Source organism: Procambarus clarkii, chromosome 22 (assembly GCF_040958095.1).
Source record: "Procambarus clarkii isolate CNS0578487 chromosome 22, FALCON_Pclarkii_2.0, whole genome shotgun sequence".
NCBI classification, from domain to species: Eukaryota; Metazoa; Arthropoda; class Malacostraca; order Decapoda; family Cambaridae; genus Procambarus; species Procambarus clarkii.
The window spans coordinates 42,210,754-42,233,253 of record NC_091171.1 but is presented as its reverse complement, the minus strand read 5'-3'; the positions used below and the strand labels follow the sequence as shown (position 1 = coordinate 42,233,253).

The following is a 22,500-nucleotide window of genomic DNA, read 5'->3' as shown; positions in this document are numbered from 1 at the left end:
TGTGGACGGTTTGGCCAGAGGCCGTTTAGGTTAGGTTAGGTTAGGTTAGGTTAGGTTAGGTTAGGTTAGGCGTTACTAAGGTTAGGTTAGGTTAGGTTAGGTTAGGCGTTACTAAGGTTAGGTTAGGTTAGGTTAGGTTAGGTTAGGTTAGGCGTTACTAAGGTTAGGTTAGGTTAGGTTAGGTTAGGTTAGGTTAGGCGTTACTAAGGTTAGGTTAGGTTAGGTTAGGTTAGGTTAGGTTAGGCGTTACTAAGGTTAGGTTAGGTTAGGTTAGGTTAGGTTAGGTTAGGTTAGGCGTTACTAAGGTTAGGTTAGGTTAGGTTAGGCGTTACTAAGGTGCTCAAGTGAGGCTAATTTTGGGTTGCATTTTAAAGATAATACAATTTGAAAGATGAATAGAACCAGGATTATTATGACCTTTAGTGACCAAATGACCTTAAGTGTGTGTGTGTGTGTGTATTCACCTAGCTGTGTTTGCGGGGGTTGAGCTTTGGCTCTTTGGTCCCGCCTCTCAACCGTCACACAACTGGTGTGTGTGTGTGTGTGTATTCACCTAGTTGTGTTTGCGGGGGTTGAGCTTTGGCTCTTTGGTCCCGCCTCTCAACTGTCACACAACTGGTGTGTGTGTGTGTGTGTATGTGTGTGTGTGTGTGGGTGTACTCACCTAATTTTTCACCTGTGTGTGTGTGTGTGTGTGTGTGTGTGTGTGTGTGTGTGTGTGTGTGTGTGTGTGTGTGTGTGTGTGTGTGTGTGTGTGTGCGTGTGGGTGTCTGTTCATGAAAGACTTATAAATATAGTGAAGTTTTTTGTTGCCAATTTGTAGGAATTGTTAAGAATAATGATGCTTTTTGTTGTAAATTGTCGCGACCATAGATACACGGGGAGAGTAGCTACAGCCTGGCCAGTCACGGGCGGCACAGTTAAGTTCTAGGACTACAGGATACCACATTGGACAGAACACAATACCACATTGGACAGAACACCACGATACCACACTGGACAGAACACCACGATACCACACTGGACAGAACACCACGATACCACACTGGACAGACCACCACGATACCACACTGGACAGAACACCACAATACCACACTGGACAGAACACCACAATACCACATTGGACAGAACACCAAGATACCACACTGGACAGGACACCACAATACCACATTGGACAGAACACCACGATACCACACTGGACAGGACACCACAATACTACACTGGACAGAACACCACAATACCACACTGGACAGGACACTAGGATAAGACCAGTGTCGAAAATAAGAATTCTGAAATGGGTCTTGATAATTATCAAATGGGTTAGGACAATTATCAAGACCCATCATAAGGGCTCCAGGGCGGACCCGAACCTTCAATTCTTAATTGAGATTCTTGGGCTGAGGGTTCAAATGGCCCATTGAGGGAAAAAAAATGGCAACTGGAAACTAAGAATGTGGATATAAGGGCTTTTTTGGGGGACAAATGGGGAGAATGGGTAGATAATGGGAGGTGGTACAAATGGGGGGAGGATAGATATATAGACGGGGGTTGAAACAGGGGGGGGGATTAGGGGGGGTAAAAGGTTTGAATCAACGGCCCCACACTTTTAAAATAGCCTTCCCTCTTCCCGCCTCAGACGGGAGACATCTCCCGTCCACTAGGCTAACCCATAGCCTGTGCTTCTTGCCCCGCTCCTGTGTGAGGTAAGTTACGGGCTCACCATAGCCCGTGCTACTTGGAACTTGTTCCGAGTAGCCGAATCTATAACAACAACAACAATTCCCGCCTCCAGAATGCGCGCGCAGCGTACAAACGTCAGGAGTTCCGGTCGTTTAACGGTCTCAAGTCGCCGCCGCCCGACGAAACCAGCGTCTCCGACAACGACGATCACCACGACCCCTACGCCGCCCCCCCTCATCAGCCCCACCCACTCACCCACTCCCCGCCCACCGCCCACGACCACCCACACCTACAACAGCAGCAACAACAACAACAACAGCAGCAACACGAAGAAAATCAGGTTAGTTTTCGAATTTTTTTTTTAAATTTTAAATTATAAAATGGTTATGTTCATTCATTTAAGTTTATATATTGGTTTTATTTTATGATTATGAGTTAGTAAAGTAGGAATTGGTATAAATTGTTTGAGTGGAAGAGTATAATAGTTAGAATTGAAAGGTGGAAATTTGTGGATCCTTAAATAATGTTGCCAGATTTTCTTTGAAGGAAACATGCTAATTGACCACTTTCAACTTTCAAATTCACTTTTAAACAGAAAAAAACAGCTTGACGACGTTCAAAAAGTAGCATTGAAATGGCCTGCTAAGTTGGTATTATATATATGTTACCTGTATATTAGACGTCACGAAATACTACCAATGGAGTTTCATTTCTTGTCGGTAAGTCCGTAGTAACACATCCAACACAGAGATGGCGCTGGTCGCCACTACCGATTCCGTTTTCTATTGAATATTTGGAAACATCCGCTTTATATACAAAAACAAAACAAAAACACGGCGACCATTTCTGTTCTCAAGGATATCAATTCCTTATTTAAATATCCACAAATATTTATTTTTCTAATAAAAAAAACAAAAGCGTAGCAGACGACAATTTTAAAATTGACGCAAATGACAATTTTAAAACTGACGCAGACGACAATTTTAAAATTGATGCAGACGACAATTTTAAAACTGACGCAGACGACAATTTTAAAATTGATGCAGACGACAATTTTTAAAATTGACGCAGACGACAATTTTAAAATTGATGCAGACGACAATTTTAAAACTGACGCAGACGACAATTTTTAAAATTGACGCAAACGACAGTTTTAAATTGATGCAAACAAGTTTCTTTGAAATGTTGTTTGTTGATATGTCATTTAGGGAGATTATTATAGTTTAGGACAAGCGCCTGTGTGCCATACAGACTGGTCAATGTATTAGCGATGTCACGTGATAAAGCTTTTTTTAAACTGTTTAAAAGTACTTTAAACAGCGTATACCTTCTGTTTAGACAGTACTTGTACAGTAGCTATGTGGACTATCGTGCGTGTACTGACGTAATGGACAGTTAGAAAGTACAATTTGATACAGTTGAGCTTGGACAGACTGGAAAAGGTTTTGTATTCACGCGAATAATACCATAACCCTAGCCTAACCATCCTAACCAGCTTAACACAGTAGTACATATCTGTACTATACTAGACCTAGAAATATTTTAAGTTGGAATTTAACCTTGATATTTTTTTCCGGAACTATATCAAGTGAATAGTACCAAATTCTACTATCTAATAGTCCTTTACGTCAATATATGTACGATATATATATATATACCATATATGTATGTTGACCATATATGTATGGTCCACATAGTTACAAAAAGGACTATCTAAAGAGGAGGATTGACTGGGTACTCAGCGTCGCCTCTCATTGACTCTATGCGGTAATGGAACAAAAACACCCGCGAAAATATGCGATAATGGAACAAAAACACCCATGAAAGTATGCGGTAATGGAACAAAAACACCCGCGAAAATATGCGGTAATGGAACAAAAACACCCGCGAAAATATGCGATAATGGAACAAAAACACCCGTGAAAATATGCGATAATGGAACAAAAACACCCGCGAAAATATGCGGTAATGGAACAAAAACACCCGTGAAAATATGCGGTAATGGAACAAAAACACCCGCGAAAATATGCGATAATGGAACAAAAACACCCGCGAAAATATGCGGTAATGGAACAAAAACACCCGTGAAAATATGCGGTAATGGAACAAAAACACCCGTGAAAATATGCGATAATGGAACAAAAACACCCGCGAAAATATGCGGTAATGGAACAAAAACACCCGCGAAAATATGCGATAATGGAACAAAAACACCCGCGAAAATATGCGATAATGGAACAAAAACACCCGTGAAAATATACGGTAATGGAACAAAAAAACACCCGCGAAAATATGCGATAATGGAACAAAAACACCCGCGAAAATATGCGGTAATGGAACAAAAACACCCGTGAAAATATGCGGTAATGGAACAAAAACACCCGCGAAAATATGCGATAATGGAACAAAAACACCAGCGAAAATATGCGGTAATGGAACAAAAACACCCGCGAAAATATGCGGTAATGGAACAAAAACACCCGCGAAAATATGCGATAATGGAACAAAAACACCCGTGAAAATATGCGATAATGGAACAAAAACACCCGCGAAAATATGCGATAATGGAACAAAAACACCCGCGAAAATATGCGATAATGGAACAAAAACACCCGCGAAAATATGCGATAATGGAACAAAAACACCTGTGAAAATATGCGATAATGGAACAAAAACACCCGCGAAAATATGCGGTAATGGAACAAAAACACCCGCGAAAATATGCGATAATGGAACAAAAACACCCGCGAAAATATGCGATAATGGAACAAAAACACCCGCGAAAATATGCGATAATGGAACAAAAACACCCGCGAAAATATGCGATAATGGAACAAAAACACACAAAAGCAGGAGGAACGCTTACCCCATCAAGTTAAAGCTGCAACTGACCTGCAAGAAAGAGACAAAATTGTTAAGAAGTGCGTCTCTGTATCTCACTTACCCAAACTACCCTCCTCATGGTGCTAACTACCTCCTCATGGTACTAACTAACGTCCTCATGGTACTAACTACCTCCTCATGGTACTAACTACCGTCTTCGTGGTACTAACTACCCTCCTCGCGGTACTAACTACCTCCTCATGGTACTAACTACCCTCCTCATGGTACTAACTAACGTCCTCATGGTACTAACTACCCTCCTCATGGTACTAACTAACGTCCTCATGGTACTAACTACCCTCCTCATGGTACTAACTAACGTCCTCATGGTACTAACTACCCTCCTCATGGTACTAACTACCTCCTCATGGTACTAACTACCGTCTTCGTGGTACTAACTACCGTCCTCGCGGTACTAACTACCCTCCTCACGGTACTGCACGCAAAACTCTCAATAAAACAAACTATATAAATCCGCAAGAATAAAATATATAAGAGGAGTTCCAAACATATATGAACCAAGAGTAAATATTTGCCTTAATATTCCAACAAAAAAATGGGGAGATTGAGGGCTGCAAAATTGGCAATTTTAAGCGAAGGTTACGCGTATGTCTCCAAGATTGGTTGGTCTAGTACTGTTGTCGTTTATCAATCCCGTGAGAACCTTTTGTGTGGGTTGATTAGGGATTGTCTTTCAACCCTGGTGATGGATGCCGTATATCACGGGCTCACCATAGCCCGTGCTGCTTGGAACTATTTGTTTTAGGTAGCAAATCTTGAACAACAATTCCTTATTTAAATATCCACAATTCCTTATTTAAATATCCACAAATATGTATTTTTCTAATAAAAAAAACAAAAGCGTAGCAGACGACAATTTTAAAATTGACGCAAATGACAATTTTAAAACTGACGCAGACGACAATTTTAAAATTGATGCAGACGACAATTTTAAAACTGACGCAGCAACAGCGGGTTACTGATCAGGTTCAAATTTTGAAAATATTAGGCTTGAGAGTTTTGTAATTTAGTTCCCCCCCCCCCCCCCCCGCGCTGTAATTGAGGATTCGTATTAACTTTTTGTCTAAACTTGGCTAGACCTGTTCCAAACATGCTTTTAAGTAGTGGTAACTGGGGAATAGGAATTGTTGGTGATTGTTTGGGTCGCCTTGGGGAAGAGGCTTGCGGTAAGCTGCCTCACTCCAAGGTACAATAGTTACAATAATTTACTAACCTTAATGTGTCGGACGTATGACTTTGGGGAGCCGTCCGGTCCTTGTTAGCGCCGGGAGGCTGTTAGTAGGTCCAATAGTAACAGCAGCAGTAACAGTCTGGTCGTACCACTGATAAACTCACGCAGTATGAACTTTTAATGTGGAACTCGAGGCGAAAACACTGGTTAAAGCCGCCGGCCGCATCAACACTGTGTAAGTCCTCGCTACCCCCATACTACACACAGCTGGGCGTCCTCGCTACCTCCACACTACACACAGCTGGGCGTCCTCGCTACCCCCACACTACTCACAGCTGGGCGTGCTCGCTACCCCCACACTACACACAGCTGGGCGTCCTCGCTACCCCCACACTACTCACAGCTGGGCGTCCTCGCTACCCCCACACTACACACACCTGGGCGTCCTCGCTACCCCCACACTACTCACAGCTGGGCGTCCTCGCTACCCCCACACTACACACAGCTGGGCGTCCTCGCTACCCCCACACTACTCACAGCTGGGTGTCCTCGCTACCCCCACACTACACACAGCTGGGCGTCCTCGCTTCCCCCACACTACACACAGCTGGGCGTCCTCGCTACCCCCACACTACTCACAGCTGGGCGTGCTCGCTACCCCCACACTACACACAGCTGGGCGTCCTCGCTACCCCCACACTACACACAGCTGGGCGTCCTCGCTACCTCCACACTACACACAGCTCGGCGTCCTCGCTACCTCCACACTACACACAGCTGGGCGTCCTCGCTACCTCCACACTACACACAGCTCGGCGTCCTCGCTACCTCCACACTACACACAGCTAGGCGTCCTCGCTACCTCCACACTACACACAGCTGGGCGTCCTCGCTACCTCCACACTACACACAGCTCGGCGTCCTCGCTACCTCCACACTACACACAGCTCGGCGTCCTCGCTACCTCCACACTACACACAGCTGGGCGTCCTCGCTACCCCCACACTACACACAGCTGGGCGTCCTCGCTACCCCCACACTACTCACAGTTCGGCGTCCTCGCTACCCCCATACTACACACAGCTGGGCGTCCTCGCTACCCCCACACTACTTACAGCTGGGCGTCCTCGAACTGTTCTCGAACGGTGTTACGTTCTCCTTCAGCGTTCGAATTGCACCTCTGCAAATGCCTTGACCCGATAACTGCGAACACCAGCCCGCCATTAAAACCAAACGATCGTTAATACAGCCGCCAACACCCCCTCCCCTCCCCCATCTCCCCCTCGTTTATGAATGAAAAACTACACACGCAGTCCGTCCTTATAAACAAAGTCCAATCCACCCACCCGCCAAACCCCCTGTTTATGAATGAAAAACGGTTTACACACGACTCACAACTGATTTCGTCCGAACACTTCCGGAACAAGTGCTTCACTGACGAATTTTGTTCGAACCACAACGCTGTAAATGCTTCACCCACGTACTACAAATACAAATAATCGCCAACAGAACCTAACCTAATCTAACCAGTGCCTAAATAAGCACAGCTAATATATAGCAATATTAATTAATATATTAGAAAATTCTAATTATGAATGAACAGCATGTTAAAATTGATGAATGCGTCTGTGGGGTCGACCGCTGGATGGAATGGACTTGGTCTGAAGACGGGTTAACCACACAGCGTCAACACCTAACCCCCAGTTCCAGGCCTAATTGTTTAGAATTCAAGTATGACCTAAATTTATATTGAGAAAATACCGGTTTGAATACACAGTTTGTTGATAAATGTGGCTTTGGGCTCGGCCGCTGCTTGAATGACTACAGCTGTGGCAGCTTTACCCGTAACAACGGCAGCAGCAGCAGCTGTAGCGACAGCGATATCAGCAGCTGTACGTACAACAGGTGCCCAAGACTTGGGGCCAGATTCACGAAGCAGTTACGCAAGTTCTTACGAACGTGTACATCTTTCCTCAATCTTTGACGGCTTTGGTTACATTTATTAAACAGTTTACAAGCATGAAAATGTCCCAATCAACTGTTGTTATTGTTATAAACAGCCTCCTGGTGCTTCGGAGCTCATTAACTGTTTGGAAACATTAGACTTTGGAAACAAAGCCGCCAAAGATTGAGAAAAGATGTACAGGTTCGTAAGTGGTTGCGTAACTGCTTCGTAAATCTGGCCCCTTGTTGTTTTATTTAGAAAAGGTGGTCAAGACCTGTTGCTTTACTGACAACAGATGGACAAGACCTGTTGCTTTACTAGACAACAGATGGACAAGACCTGTTGCTTTACTAGACAACAGATGGACAAGACCTGTTGCTTTACTGACAACAGGTGGCCAAAACCTGTTGCTTTACTGACAACAGATGGACAAGACCTGTTGCTTTACTAGACAACAGATGGACAAGACCTGTTGCTTTACTAGACAACAGATGGACAAGACCTGTTGCTTTACTAGACAACAGATGGACAAGACCTGTTGCTTTACTGACAACAGATGGACAAGACCTGTTGCTTTACTGACAACAGATGGACAAGACCTGTTGCTTTACTAGACAACAGATGGACAAGACCTGTTGCTTTACTAGACAAAAGGTGGTCAAGACCTGTTGCTTTACTAGACAACAGATGGACAAGACCTGTTGCTTTACTGACAACAGATGGACAAGACCTGTTGCTTTACTGACAACAGATGGACAAGACCTGTTGCTTTACTGACAACAGATGGACAAGACCTGTTGCTTTACTGACAACAGATGGACAAGACCTGTTGCTTTACTAGACAACAGATGGACAAGACCTGTTGCTTTACTGACAACAGATGGACAAGACCTGTTGCTTTACTGACAACAGATGGACAAGACCTGTTGCTTTACTGACAACAGATGGACAAGACCTGTTGCTTTACTGACAACAGATGGACAAGACCTGTTGCTTTACTAGACAACAGATGGACAAGACCTGTTGCTTTACTAGACAACAGATGGACAAGACCTGTTGCTTTACTAGACAACAGATGGACAAGACCTGTTGCTTTACTGACAACAGGTGGCCAAAACCTGTTGCTTTACTGACAACAGATGGACAAGACCTGTTGCTTTACTAGACAACAGATGGACAAGACCTGTTGCTTTACTAGACAACAGATGGACAAGACCTGTTGCTTTACTAGACAACAGATGGACAAGACCTGTTGCTTTACTGACAACAGGTGGCCAAAACCTGTTGCTTTACTGACAACAGATGGACAAGACCTGTTGCTTTACTAGACAACAGATGGACAAGACCTGTTGCTTTACTAGACAACAGATGGACAAGACCTGTTGCTTTACTAGACAACAGATGGACAAGACCTGTTGCTTTACTGACAACAGGTGGCCAAAACCTGTTGCTTTACTGACAACAGATGGACAAGACCTGTTGCTTTACTAGACAACAGATGGACAAGACCTGTTGCTTTACTAGACAACAGATGGACAAGACCTGTTGCTTTACTAGACAACAGATGGACAAGACCTGTTGCTTTACTGACAACAGGTGGCCAAAACCTGTTGCTTTACTGACAACAGATGGACAAGACCTGTTGCTTTACTAGACAACAGATGGACAAAACCTGTTGCTTTACTAGACAACAGATGGACAAGACCTGTTGCTTTACTGACAACAGGTGGCCATACCTGTGGCTTTACTGGACGGCAAATAACAGGGACTTGTTGCTTAAATGCACAACAGGTAGGTTGGATCTGTTGCTTTCCTGAACAACAGGTAACAAGGACCTGCTCCTTTACTGAACAACAGGTAACAAGGACCTGCTCCTTTACTGAACAACAGGTAACAAGGACCTGCTCCTTTACTGAACAACAGGTAACAAGGACCTGTTGCTTTACTGGACAACAGTACCGGCCAACAGGTGGTTGGGACTTATTACTCTACTGGACAATAGGGCGCTTTAAAAACAATTACAGAAACTTATTTCTTTCATAAATATGAAAATTATTTTCGTATTTTATAGTAATTGGATGTTAAAATAAATCTCTACCGTTTTCTTGGGGGGTCGCCTTGGTAGCCGACCCACTTTTTATAGTAGCAATGGGTCTGACTCCGACCAGCCTATGACAGTGCTCGAACCTCAACCAGTCACCCTGCAAAGTCGCGTGAGGCTAAGCCAATTAAAGTGTCTGGTTCCCCAACTTCTTACAGACAGACAGACATATTTTTCTTTTTATTTATATTTTAATGATTCGCACTGTCGTATGCTTGTATGAAATGAATCAAATATTGACGTGTACTGTACGTGTTTTTAACGGGTTAATACTGGCTTGGTTGTTAGTATTATAGTTATCAGGTTATATAGTTCTGTTATTTATTATTTATTAGACCTGTTGTTTGTGTCCCTTCGTCTGTGTCCCTTCGTCTGTGTCTCTTCGTCAGTCCCTTCGTCTGTGTCCCCTTGTTAGTCCCTTCGTTTGTGTCTCCTTGTTTGTGCCCTTCGTCTGTGTCCCCTTGTTAGTCCCTTCGTCTGTGTCCCCTTGTTAGTCCCTTCGTTTGTCTCCTTGTTTGTGCCCTTCGTCTGTGTCCCCTTGTTAGTCCCTTCGTTTGTCTCCTTGTTTGTGCCCTTCGTCTGTGTCCCTTCGTCAGTCCCTTCGTCTGTGTCCCCTCGTCAGTCCCTTCTCCGAACACTCACGTTTGTTCCCCTTCGCCCTTCAGGAGGACGAGGAGTCAAGGCCGCCTGGTTCAGAGCCTTCAGAGAGCCTGCAGGGGCGGGTGCTGGCAGCCGGGGGCAGCTCCGGGGGTCCCAACTCGTCCTCAGGGGATCGCTGCCCCCCTGAGAGTGACGTGGACATGAGTGAAGATGAGGATGAGGTCAGGTCAAGAGACAGCATCGGTCCAGTCAATGAGGGCAAGGTGAGTACTGGGGGCTTCGGGAGGTGGAGCGGGGGCGGGATAGGGGTTGGTGTTTGGGATAGGGGGGGGGGAGTCATGGGTGAGGGAATGGGGTGTGAGGTAAGGAAAGGCAAGGAAATGAGGGGTGTGGTGTGTGAGTTAGAGAGGGGGAAGGGAATAGAATAGGGGGTACCAAGTTCGGAACCCATGCATGATTTACTGCTTAATGCCACCTGCGTCCAGATCTCAGGAGTCACCCTCGAGGCACTCACTCTCCAGCAAGTCCCCCCGAGTGAGAGTGCGAGCAGCTCAGAGGCTCCACCACCCCCCCCCCCCCCTCACACACTAATCAACAAGCACTCGTGCTGGTCACGAGGACACTGCCGAATATTCCGAGGAGCATACTAAAATTTCTTCACTCTTAGACACACGAGAAAAAGACCTTTGAATCACAAACAAATGTCTCTCTCTTCACCACTGATACGGAAGAATCTATAGCCTCGCCTCACACCGTGTTCACTCACCGAACATTGGTGTGTGTGTGTGGAGCTGACTGACCGTCTCCCCAAAATACATAATGAAGTACCAAGTATTTATAAAGTTTAATTGTGGCTGTATCGATATGACACCTTGTCGACACACACACACAATATGCATCTGAAATGATTATACATTGTACCAGAACGAAGCGGTACGAGACGAGTGGCCAGAAAGCTTTAAGGCTACTATGATTAAGACGGAAATATGAAAGAGCTTCAAGACTACTGGGCCTAACACCAACTATAATCACTCGATTCATGAGACACTTGAGGCAGACGAGGTCTGGAGACAGGCCCGCCAAGTCTTCACGTCACCCTTACCTCTCACCTGCCTAAAATAACCATGACAGATGCCACAATGCAAGATTCAGCATCCCGTTTCCTCGCTTGTAATTCACCTGCTTCAAAAATTTATGCTGATTTGGTTGCAGCTGGGGTATGAGGACAGATTAAGAGCTGGGGTATGAGGACAGATTAAGAGCTGGGGTATGAGGACAGATTAAGAGCTGGGGTATGAGGACAGATTAAGAGCTGGGGTATGTGGACAGACTAAGAGCTGGGGTATGAGGACAGATTAAGAGCTGGGGTATGAGGACAGACTAAGAGCTGGGGTATGAGGACAGATTAAGAGCTGGGGTATGAGGACAGACTAAGAGCTGGGGTATGTGGACAGACTGAGAGCTGGGGTATGAGGACAGATTAAGAGCTGGGGTATGTGGACAGACTAAGAGCTGGGGTATGAGGACAGATTAAGAGCTGGGGTATGAATACAGACTAAGAGCTGGGGTATGTGGACAGACTGAGAGCTGGGGTATGAGGACAGACTAAGAGCTGGGGTATGAGGACAGATTAAGAGCTGGGGTATGAGGACAGACTAAGAGCTGGGGTATGAGGACAGATTAAGAGCTGGGGTATGAGGACAGATTAAGAGCTGGGGTATGAGGACAGATTAAGAGCTGGGGTATGAGGACAGACTAAGAGCTGGGGTATGAGGACAGATTAAGAGCTGGGGTATGAGGACAGACTAAGAGCTGGGGTATGAGAACAGATTAAGAGCTGGGGTATGAGGACAGACTAAGAGCTGGGGTATGAGGACAGATTAAGAGCTGGGGTATGAGGACAGATTAAGAGCTGGGGTATGAGGACAGACTAAGAGCTGGGGGGTATGTGGACAGACTAAGAGCTGGGGTATGAGGACAGACTGAGAGCTGGGGTATGAGGACAGACTGAGAGCTGGGGTATGAGGACAGACTGAGAGCTGGGGTATGAGGACAGACTGAGAGCTGGGGTATGTGGACAGACTAAGAGCTGGGGTATGAGGACAGACTTAAGAGCTGGGGTATGAGGACAGACTTAAGAGCTGGGGTATGAGGACAGACTAAGAGCTGGGGTATGTGGACAGACTAAGAGCTGGGGTATGAGGACAGACTGAGAGCTGGGGTATGAGGACAGACTGAGAGCTGGGGTATGAGGACAGACTGAGAGCTGGGGTATGAGGACAGACTAAGAGCTGGGGTATGTGGACAGATTAAGAGCTGGGGTATTAGGACAGATTAAGAGCTGGAGTATGTGGACAGATTAAGAGCTGGGGTATGTGGGCAGATTAAGAGCTGGGGTATTAGGACAGACTAAGAGCTGGGGTATGTGGACAGATTAAGAGCTGGAGTATGAGGACAGATTAAGAGCTGGGGTATGAGGACAGATTAAGAGCTGGGGTATGAGGACAGATTAAGAGCTGGGGTATGAGGACAGACTAAGAGCTGGGGAATGTGGACAGACTAAGAGCTGGGGTATGAGGACAGACTAAGAGCTGGGGTATGTGGACAGACTAAGAGCTGGGGTATGAGGACAGACTAAGAGCTGGGGTATGTGGATAGATTAAGAGCTGGGGTATGAGGACAGACTAAGAGCTGGAGTATGAGGACAGACTAAGAGCTGGGGTATGAGGACAGACTAAGAGCTGGGGTATGAGGACAGACTAAGAGCTGGGGTATGAGGACAGACTAAGAGCTGGGGTATGTGGACAGACTAAGAGCTGGGGTATGAGGACAGACTAAGAGCTGGGGTATGTGGACAGACTAAGAGCTGGGGTATGAGGACAGACTAAGAGCTGGGGTATGTGGACAGACAAAGAGCTGATGTATGAGGTCGGACTAAGAGCTGGGGTATGAGGACAGATTAAGAGCTGGGGTATGTGGATAGACTAAGAGCTGGAGTATGAGGACAGACTAAGAGCTGGGGTATGAGGACAGACTAAGAGCTGGAGTATGAGGACAGACTAAGAACTGGGGTATGTGGATAGACTAAGAGCTGAGGTATGTGGACAGACTAAGAGCTGGGGTATGTGGACAGACTAAGAGCTGGGGTATGTGGATAGACTAAGAGCTGGGGTATGTGCACAGACTAAGAGCTGGGGTATGTGGACAGACTAAGAGCTGGGGTATGTAGACAGACTAAGAGCTGGGGTATGTGGACAGACTAAGAGCTGGGGTATGAGGACAGACTAAGAGCTGAGGTATGTGGACAGACTAAGAGCTGAGGTATGAGGACAGATTAAGAGCTGGGGTATGTGGACAGACTAAGAGCTGGGGTATGTGGACAGACTAAGAGCTGAGGTATGTGGACAGACTAAGAGCTGAGGTATGAGGACAGATTAAGAGCTGGGGTATGTGGACAGACTAAGAGCTGGGGTATGTGGACAGACTAAGAGCTGGGGTATGTGGACAGACTAAGAGCTGGGGTATGTGGACAGACTAAGAGCTGAGGTATGTGGACAGACTAAGAGCTGAGGTATGAGGACAGATTAAGAGCTGGGGTATGTGGACAGACTAAGAGCTGGGGTATGTGGACAGACTAAGAGCTGGGGTATGTGGACAGACTAAGAGCTGGGGTATGTGGACTGACTAAGAGCTGGGGTATGTGGACAGACTAAGAGCTGAGGTATGTGGACAGACTAAGAGCTGAGGTATGAGGACAGATTAAGAGCTGGGGTATGTGGACAGATTAAGAGCTGGGGTATGAGGACAGACTAAGAGCTGGGGTATGAGGACAGACTGAGAGCTGGGGTATGAGGACAGACTAAGAGCTGGGGTATGTGGACAGACTAAGAGCTGGGGTATGTTGACAGACTAAGAGCTGGGGTATGAGGACATACTAAGAGCTGGGGTATGTGGACAGATTAAGAGCTGGGGTATGAGGACAGACTGAGAGCTGGGGTATGAGGACAGACTGAGAGCTGGGGTATGAGGACAGATTAAGAGCTAGGGTATGTGGACAGATTAAGAGCTGAGGTATGAGGACAGACTAAGAGCTGGGGTATGAGGACAGACTGAGAGCTGGGATATGAGGACAGACTAAGAGCTGGGGTATGTGGACAGATTAAGAGCTGGGGTATGAGGACAGACTAAGAGCTGGGGTATGTGGACAGACTAAGAGCTGGGGTATGAGGACAGACTAAGAGCTGGGGTATGAGGACAGACTAAGAGCTGGGGTATGTGGACAGACTAAGAGCTGGGGTATGTGGACAGACTAAGAGCTGAGGTATGTGGACAGACTAAGAGCTGAGGTATGAGGACAGATTAAGAGCTGGGGTATGTGGACAGACTAAGAGCTGGGGTATGTGGACAGACTAAGAGCTGGGGTATGTGGACAGACTAAGAGCTGGGGTATGTGGACTGACTAAGAGCTGGGGTATGTGGACAGACTAAGAGCTGAGGTATGTGGACAGACTAAGAGCTGAGGTATGAGGACAGATTAAGAGCTGGGGTATGTGGACAGATTAAGAGCTGGGGTATGAGGACAGACTAAGAGCTGGGGTATGAGGACAGACTGAGAGCTGGGGTATGAGGACAGACTAAGAGCTGGGGTATGTGGACAGACTAAGAGCTGGGGTATGTGGACAGACTAAGAGCTGGGGTATGAGGACAGACTAAGAGCTGGGGTATGTGGACAGATTAAGAGCTGGGGTATGAGGACAGACTGAGAGCTGGGGTATGAGGACAGACTGAGAGCTGGGGTATGAGGACAGATTAAGAGCTAGGGTATGTGGACAGATTAAGAGCTGAGGTATGAGGACAGACTAAGAGCTGGGGTATGAGGACAGACTGAGAGCTGGGATATGAGGACAGACTAAGAGCTGGGGTATGTGGACAGATTAAGAGCTGGGGTATGAGGACAGACTAAGAGCTGGGGTATGTGGACAGAGTAAGAGCTGGGGTATGAGGACAGACTAAGAGCTGGGGTATGAGGACAGATTAAGAGCTGGGGTATAAGGACAGACTAAGAGCTGGGGTATGAGGACAGATTAAGAGCTGGGGTATAAGGACAGACTAAGAGCTGGGGTATGAGGACAGACTAAGAGCTGGGGTATGAGGACAGACTTAAGAGCTGAGGTATGAGGACAGACTAAGAGCTGGGGTATGTGGACAGACTAAGAGCTGGGGTATGTGGACAGACTTAAGAGCTGAGGTATGAGGACAGACTAAGAGCTGGGGTATGTGGACAGACTAAGAGCTGGGGTATGTGGACAGACTAAGAGCTGTGGTATGAGGACAGACTAAGAGCTGGGGTATGTGGACAGACTAAGAGCTGGGGTATGAGGACAGACTAAGAGCTGTGGCATGAGGACAGACTAAGAGCTGGGGTATGAGGACAGACTGAGAGCTGGGGTATGAGGACAGATTAAGAGCTGGGGTATAAGGACAGACTAAGAGCTGGGGTATGAGGACAGATTAAGAGCTGGGGTATAAGGACAGACTAAGAGCTGGGGTATAAGGACAGACTAAGAGCTGGGGTATGAGGACAGACTTGAGAGCTGGGGTATGAGGACAGACTTGAGAGCTGGGGTATGAGGACAGACTAAGAGCTGGGGTATAAGGACAGACTAAGAGCTGGGGTATGAGGACAGACTAAGAGCTGGGGTATAAGGACAGACTAAGAGCTGGGGTATGAGGACAGACTAAGAGGTGGGGTATAAGGACAGACTAAGAGCTGGGGTATGAGGACAGACTAAGAGCTGGGGTATAAGGACAGACTTGAGAGCTGTGGTATGAGGACAGACTAAGAGCTGGGGAATGAGGACAGACTAAGAGCTGGGGTATAAGGACAGACTAAGAGCTGGGGTATGAGGACAGACTAAGAGCTGGGGGTATGAGGACAGACTAAGAGCTGGGGTATGTTCCTGTTGTCGTTGTTGATTTAGCGGCGACGAGGATCGTGGGATCGGAGGCGCCCCGGCGTACCCGGGAAGGGTAAATCGCGAAGCCCGGAAAGGTGAAACGCCAAGCCGAATCGCGAAACAAGTGCCACCAATCACTGGAAACAATATGCCTCGCAGCAAAGAAACGCAGACAGGCAGATGATTGGGGAGCCCCGGGAGTCCCTCAGAGTGACAAGCACCGGCCCACAGAGAGAACACTGGGTAGCAAAATCAAAAACTCGGCCCCCCAGCTAAAACGTAAAAGTCATCCAGTGCCCCCGGCAGAGCAGAAGCCAGACGCCCTCCACGGCTGGGAGCCCGCCAAGACCCGCCAACTCCCGGCATCTCTCGGCCAAGCCGGCGTCGAACACCGTCACCCCGCCGGGAGAATCGGCCAGCGGGCCAGATTCACGAAAGCACTTACGAACGTGTACATCTTTCCTCAATCATTGTTTACATTTATTTAACAGTTTACAAGCATGAAAACTAGCCAATCAACTGTTGTTATTGTTATCAACAGCCTCCTGGTGCTTCGGACCTCATTACTGTTTAATAATTGGAAACAAAGCCGCCAAAGATTGAGAAAAGATGTACAGGGTCGTAAGTGTTTGCGTAAGCGCTTTCGTGAATCTGGCCCCAGAACACGTCAAAAAAAATTCTATCAACAATCCCGTGACCCAAGGCGATATGTGCGCAAGGCGTCGTACAACCGGACCGTTGAAGAGAAATGTCAAACGACAATATCAAATCCAAATCGCAAAACAAAACGTGATCCGGGCGGTCTTTATAAGTCTCCCATCCCAATCCATGTTCTAACTCACACCTTTCGTATGTAATAGTTTTAATCAAGGGTATACTAATCTAATAATAAACTTTAATGATGATAATATAATTTATTAGGATGTTAATGCTTGTTGACTTGGTACGCAGTGTTCGCCGCCGCCTGTGGTGTCGCCGGGAGCTCTGTCCCTGCCGCCATACCCGCCCCTGCCCGGGCTAGGCCAGGCAGGGATGGACCGCCTGCCCTACCCTGTGGTGCCCGGCTCACTCCTCCAGCACTCTATGATGTACATGGCTCACTATATGCCCCAGGTCAGCCTCTCACACTATTGATTTATGTTCCTCCAGTCACTTTGTTCTGGTTTTGTCCGCTTTACTTTTGCTTTTTTTATTTTTTTTTTGGTGTTTGTAATGTCTAAATTACTGTTCTTGTTAGTTTTCATGTTCCTTTTTAATGTATCTTTGTCCGTGGCTGTATCTTCAGATGCAAGTCATCAGTCCGCAACTATTAATATACTGTTTCTCTAAGCTTGTTAAAGTAGATCTCAAGGTATACCAATTGTACTTACACGTGAGAGCATCCTTACGAAATATACTGTCATTATCCTTAGATATCCCACCCAGTTGACAGGCCATTGCGTCCATCACACCAGCCCGTAATGGATGCGTGCGGGGACTGTAACTCTTGACACGGAGAAAATATATGTACAGGAATTGCGTGATTCTGTTTTTGCATGTATAGTGCGTTCTTGTATCTGTTTTTGTATGTATAGTGCGTTCTTGTATCTGTTTTTGTATGTATAGTGTGTTCTTGTATCTGTTTTTGCATGTATAGTGCGTTCTTGTGTCTGTTTTTGCATGTATAGTGCGTTCTTGTATCTGTTTTTGCATGTATAGTGCGTTCTTGTATCTGTTTTTGTATGTATAGTGTGTTCTTGTATCTGTTTTTGCATGTATAGTGCGTTCTTGTATCTGTTTTTGCATGTATAGTGCGTTCTTGTATCTGTTTTGTATGTATAGTGCGTTTTTGTATGTATAGTGCGTTCTTGTATCTGTTTTTGTATGTATAGTGTGTTCTTGTATCTGTTTTTGCATGTATAGTGCGTTCTTGTATCTGTTTTTGCATGTATAGTGCGTTCTTGTATCTGTTTTGTATGTATAGTGCGTTTTTGTATGTATAGTGCGTTCTTGTATCTGTTTTTGCATTTATAGTGCGTTCTTGTATCGTTTTATTGTCACTGACCTGTTGACCTAGTTCTTCATTGTTCTTATTGGTTTGATTATATTGACTTATGATAATATTAACCTGATCATAGTATTGAATTGCCTGGTGGGAGTGACTGGGGGAGGTGTATTAATGAATATTAATACAGAGAGATTTTAAGTATGTTTATACGGCAGTGTGATGGGATGTGTGGAGTGTTAGTCAGCTGCCTCTCTTATCCCCACCATCATTATTATGGTGGGGATGGTTCCCCACCATTGTTATGGTGGGGATGGCTCCCGCGTTGTTATAGAGCGGTCATGTGTACTTGGTGTAATTGATAAAGGGTTGCATGTTGCAACTGTGTACCTTGCAGTAAGCCGGATGGCTTCCTGTAGCTTCCCCACGGTGCTGCTCTGAAGGCAGCTTCTCCCACAGTGGTCGTGTCCTCTACGAAGCTGGTCTGAAGGCAGCTTTCCCGTACAGTGGTCGTGTCCACCAAGAAGCTGTCTGAAGGCAGCTTCTCCCACAGTGGTCGTGTCCTCTACGAAGCTGTCTGAAGGCAGCTTCCCCCCACTGTGGTCGTGTCCTCCACGAAGCTGGTCTGAAGGCTCGAGATGAGAATTATATTTGAGCTGGCGATCCCGGATGCGATAGATGAAGGCAATTACTTTGATTACTAAAACTCTCCCCTGGAGCGAGGCGTTCCATTTCCGCGTGACGGTGAGCTTTCAGCGGAGGTGTGGCGGTGCGACGCCTTCATACGCCCATCCCACGCTATTTTTTTTCCTTTTTTTTAATGTTAAAATACGTTTGCTGGGCAGCGTTATATCCCCCTCCGATGTTTTTTTTTTTTTTTGTCTTCCCGGTCTGTTGACTTGAGAACGGTTTGTTCGACGTGCTAAGCAAGACAGCAGGAGGCTGGACTGTCAGCCGTAAGTAAAACTTTCTTTTCGAACCATGCATTAGACTTGTTCCCTTCTTATCCTGACACTGTCATGGCTGAAGGTCTGCACCTCAACAGGTTCCCTAAATACCCGAAATTTACATATCATTAATTCCTACTTTGGTTAGCTTCTGGGGATCACCGGCCCCGCGGCCCGGTCTCCGACCAGGCTGCTGGACGCAGCTGCTCGCATCCTGACGTACGAATCATAGCCTGTTTTATCAGGTATTCTTTGAAGTTGTTTGTAGTTCTCTCTTGAACACTGTGAGAGGTCGGCCAGTTATGTCCCTTATGTGTAGAGGGAGAGTGTTGATAAGTCTTGGGCCCTTGATGTTGATAGTTCTCCCTCAGCGTACCTATTGCACATTTGCTTTTTAACGGGGGTATTTTGCACATCCTGCCATGCCTTCTGGCCTCATGTGTCTAATATCTTCCACATGTAGATTATTATGCATTTCTCGCCTGCGCTCTAGATAATACACATCATATTATTATCTGTGGCTCATTGAAAGACCCTATTTACATCCGAGTGGAGGTTTGCCTTGTTCTCTATATTGTCTGTCTGCTCGCATGAAAATCTTAGTGTCATCTGTAAATGATAATACAGTGCTGTAGTTTGTATCCTTGTATATGTCTGATATTAGGGTGAGAAAATGTACGGAGCAAGTACGGTATCTCGGGGGGACTAAGCTTTTCACAGTTGATGATCCGGATTTTACTGTGTTGACTATTACACTCTGCGTTCTGTTCGTTAGGAAGTTGAAAATCCATCTCTTTAGCTTGCCGGTAATTCCTTTTGCACGCATTTTGTGCACAGTAACACCATGGCCACATTTGTCGAAAGCTTTTGCAAAGTCTGTGTATATTACAATAGCGTTTTGCTTGTTTTCCACGGCACCAAAGACCAAGTCATAGTGATCTAGCAACTGTGAGAGGCAGGAGCGCCCTGTTCTGAACTCGGGTTGTCCGGGATTATGTAGGTGTTGGGATTCCATGTGATTTGTAATCTTACTTCTTAGAACTCTTTCAAAATTTTGTATATGTGAAATTAGAGCTTATGGTCTATAATTTTTTGCATCTGCTTTACTACCTCCTTTGTGAAGTGGCGCGATCTCCGCTGTTTTAAGTAGGTAAGGGATGGCGCCAGTATCTAGGCTCCGTCTCCATTGATGTTTAGGGCCTGTGATAGTGGTGTTTTGCACTTCTTGATAAATATAGAATTCCAGGAGTCTGCTCCTGGTGCAGAGTGCATGGACAGGCTGTCTATGGTTACTTCAAAGTCCAGTGGGGTTAGGATGACACCTGATATGTGGTTCCATGTTGGTGTCACATTCATGAAGAATTCATTTAGATCATTGATCATCAATGTGGTCAGTGGTTCACTGAAAACAGAATCGTAAGGAAGCCTCAATATTTCACTTATTTCTTTGTTGTCATCTGTGAAAGTTCCATCACCCTTGCGTAAGGGCCCAATGCTGGCTGCAGTTTTTGTTCTAGTTTTAGCATAGGAGAAAAAGTATTTCGGGTTCATTTCTATTTCTATTATGGCCTTTTGCTCTCTTTACCTCTCTTAGATTTTATATGATTCTTTCAGCGTCAGCTCCATCGTTTCTATCCCCCAACACAACCTTCCTCGTCGGTGTTGGGACACTGGAGCGTCTGAGATGTTCTGCTGTTTGTTGTCTTCGCCTATAGAAGGAGCGCCGTTCTCGTTCCAGTTTGCTTCTTTTTCTGTTTTCTTAGTGGGATAGGCCTACTACATATTTCTAGTGCTATAGTGCCTATTTTCTCTAAGCACTGGTTTAAGTCTTTAAGTTTAGGCTTGGTTAAGTTTGGTTAGGTTAAACATTGTTTTTCTTTTGAGAGGCAGGATGAATTTGTGACTGTAGAAGGCAAGACTATTGTTGTAATGAGTCATTTCTTCATTAATCCATATTTACATCTTACAATCGTGCAAATGTAATGTTTTTGCGCGTGTTACTAGAGTATTGATGGTTATGTGCTGGAAATAACCCCCATCCTCTCCGTTCCCTCTACAGGTGTCTCCGTTCTCGAGTGGCCTGGGGAGCAGCGGTCCGCCAGAGGAACGCCGCAAGAGGAACCGCACCTTCATCGACCCGGTGACAGAGGTGCCGCGTCTGGAGCAATGGTTCGCCATCAACACCCACCCCAGCCACAACCTGATCCTCAAGTACACGGAGGAACTCAACCGCATGCCCTACCGCCAGAAGTTCCCGAAGCTCGAGCCGAAGAACGTCCAGTTCTGGTTCAAGAACCGACGAGCCAAGTGCAAGAGGTTACGGGTCTCCATGTAGGTCTTCAGGGTGTTCTTTAAGGACGTTTTCTATAAAGAGCTCAGCCAAGGATCCTATCTCTGTTAGACTCTTAATCATCTTGAGTGCGTCATTACAGTATAAGAATGTCCGGTTCTGGTTGTTAAAACAAGAAGTGATAAGTGGACGAGGCTTACCTGCCTGACACGCCACGCCGCATGAAGCTATAGGAAGTTCGTGTACACGAATATCCAGTCCTGGCTCACGCACCGCAGGATATGGAACGATCAGATCAGTCTTGGTAGCTAGGCTGCCGGTGGAAGAGTCAGCTAGAGAGTTCTAGAGTTCATAGAGTTCACCCATAGAGTTCTTCCACCTTCCAGGACGTCTTCGCTGGTTGGACTCTACTGGTTCGATTACCTTGGTCTGCCTGATTCTTCTGGTCTGACCCCCGCTGGTTCTCTGCCAGATGGGAGCCCAAGAGCCGGGGCTTCCACCCGTGCTGTGCTTGAGCAAGGTCCATCGTGCCCTGAGCCAGCCCTAGACACCCACTTTCCCCGAGACGCTGTTGCTGCTTGTGAAATATTTCGGAAAATAGATTGATCAGGTCTTGATCACAATCCTGGAACATGGAGGCGTGAACTCCCTTCCCGTCACTCACAGACCCCCAGAGGATGGGGGAATACTCTCATTTCACAATCGACTTGAGAATGGTCCAGGACGGACCGAAACGTCGTCGTCCCTTCACCTTCTAGTGTGTGTGGTCTGGTCAACATACTTCAGCCACGTTATTGTGACTCATCGCCTGCATAGGAATACTCTAGTCCGGTGTACAAACATTGGTCAAGCGGTCGGAACTGGCTTCATTTCAGACTTACTGATGTAGTCTCAACCTCTTGAACTTCGTTAAAAAGAGAG

The 22,500-nt window shown here is 46.2% G+C and overlaps 1 protein-coding gene across 1 annotated transcript in view; it reads left to right on the top strand.

Annotated features, from left to right (window-relative positions):
- dve (SATB1_N and homeodomain domain-containing protein dve) overlaps positions 1 to 22,500 on the top strand; it is a gene marked incomplete at its 5' end in the record, with an annotated part of 274,413 nt that overhangs the window by 246,774 nt on the left and 5,139 nt on the right. Inside the window, 4 exons of the mRNA XM_069329243.1 lie at positions 1,793 to 2,020; positions 10,467 to 10,664; positions 17,310 to 17,471; positions 21,349 to 22,500. The exon at positions 21,349 to 22,500 is cut by the window's right edge and continues 5,139 nt beyond it. Of these exons, the coding sequence (XP_069185344.1) occupies positions 1,793 to 2,020; positions 10,467 to 10,664; positions 17,310 to 17,471; positions 21,349 to 21,624 (864 nt within the window). The remainder of the gene's footprint in view (positions 1 to 1,792; positions 2,021 to 10,466; positions 10,665 to 17,309; positions 17,472 to 21,348) is intronic.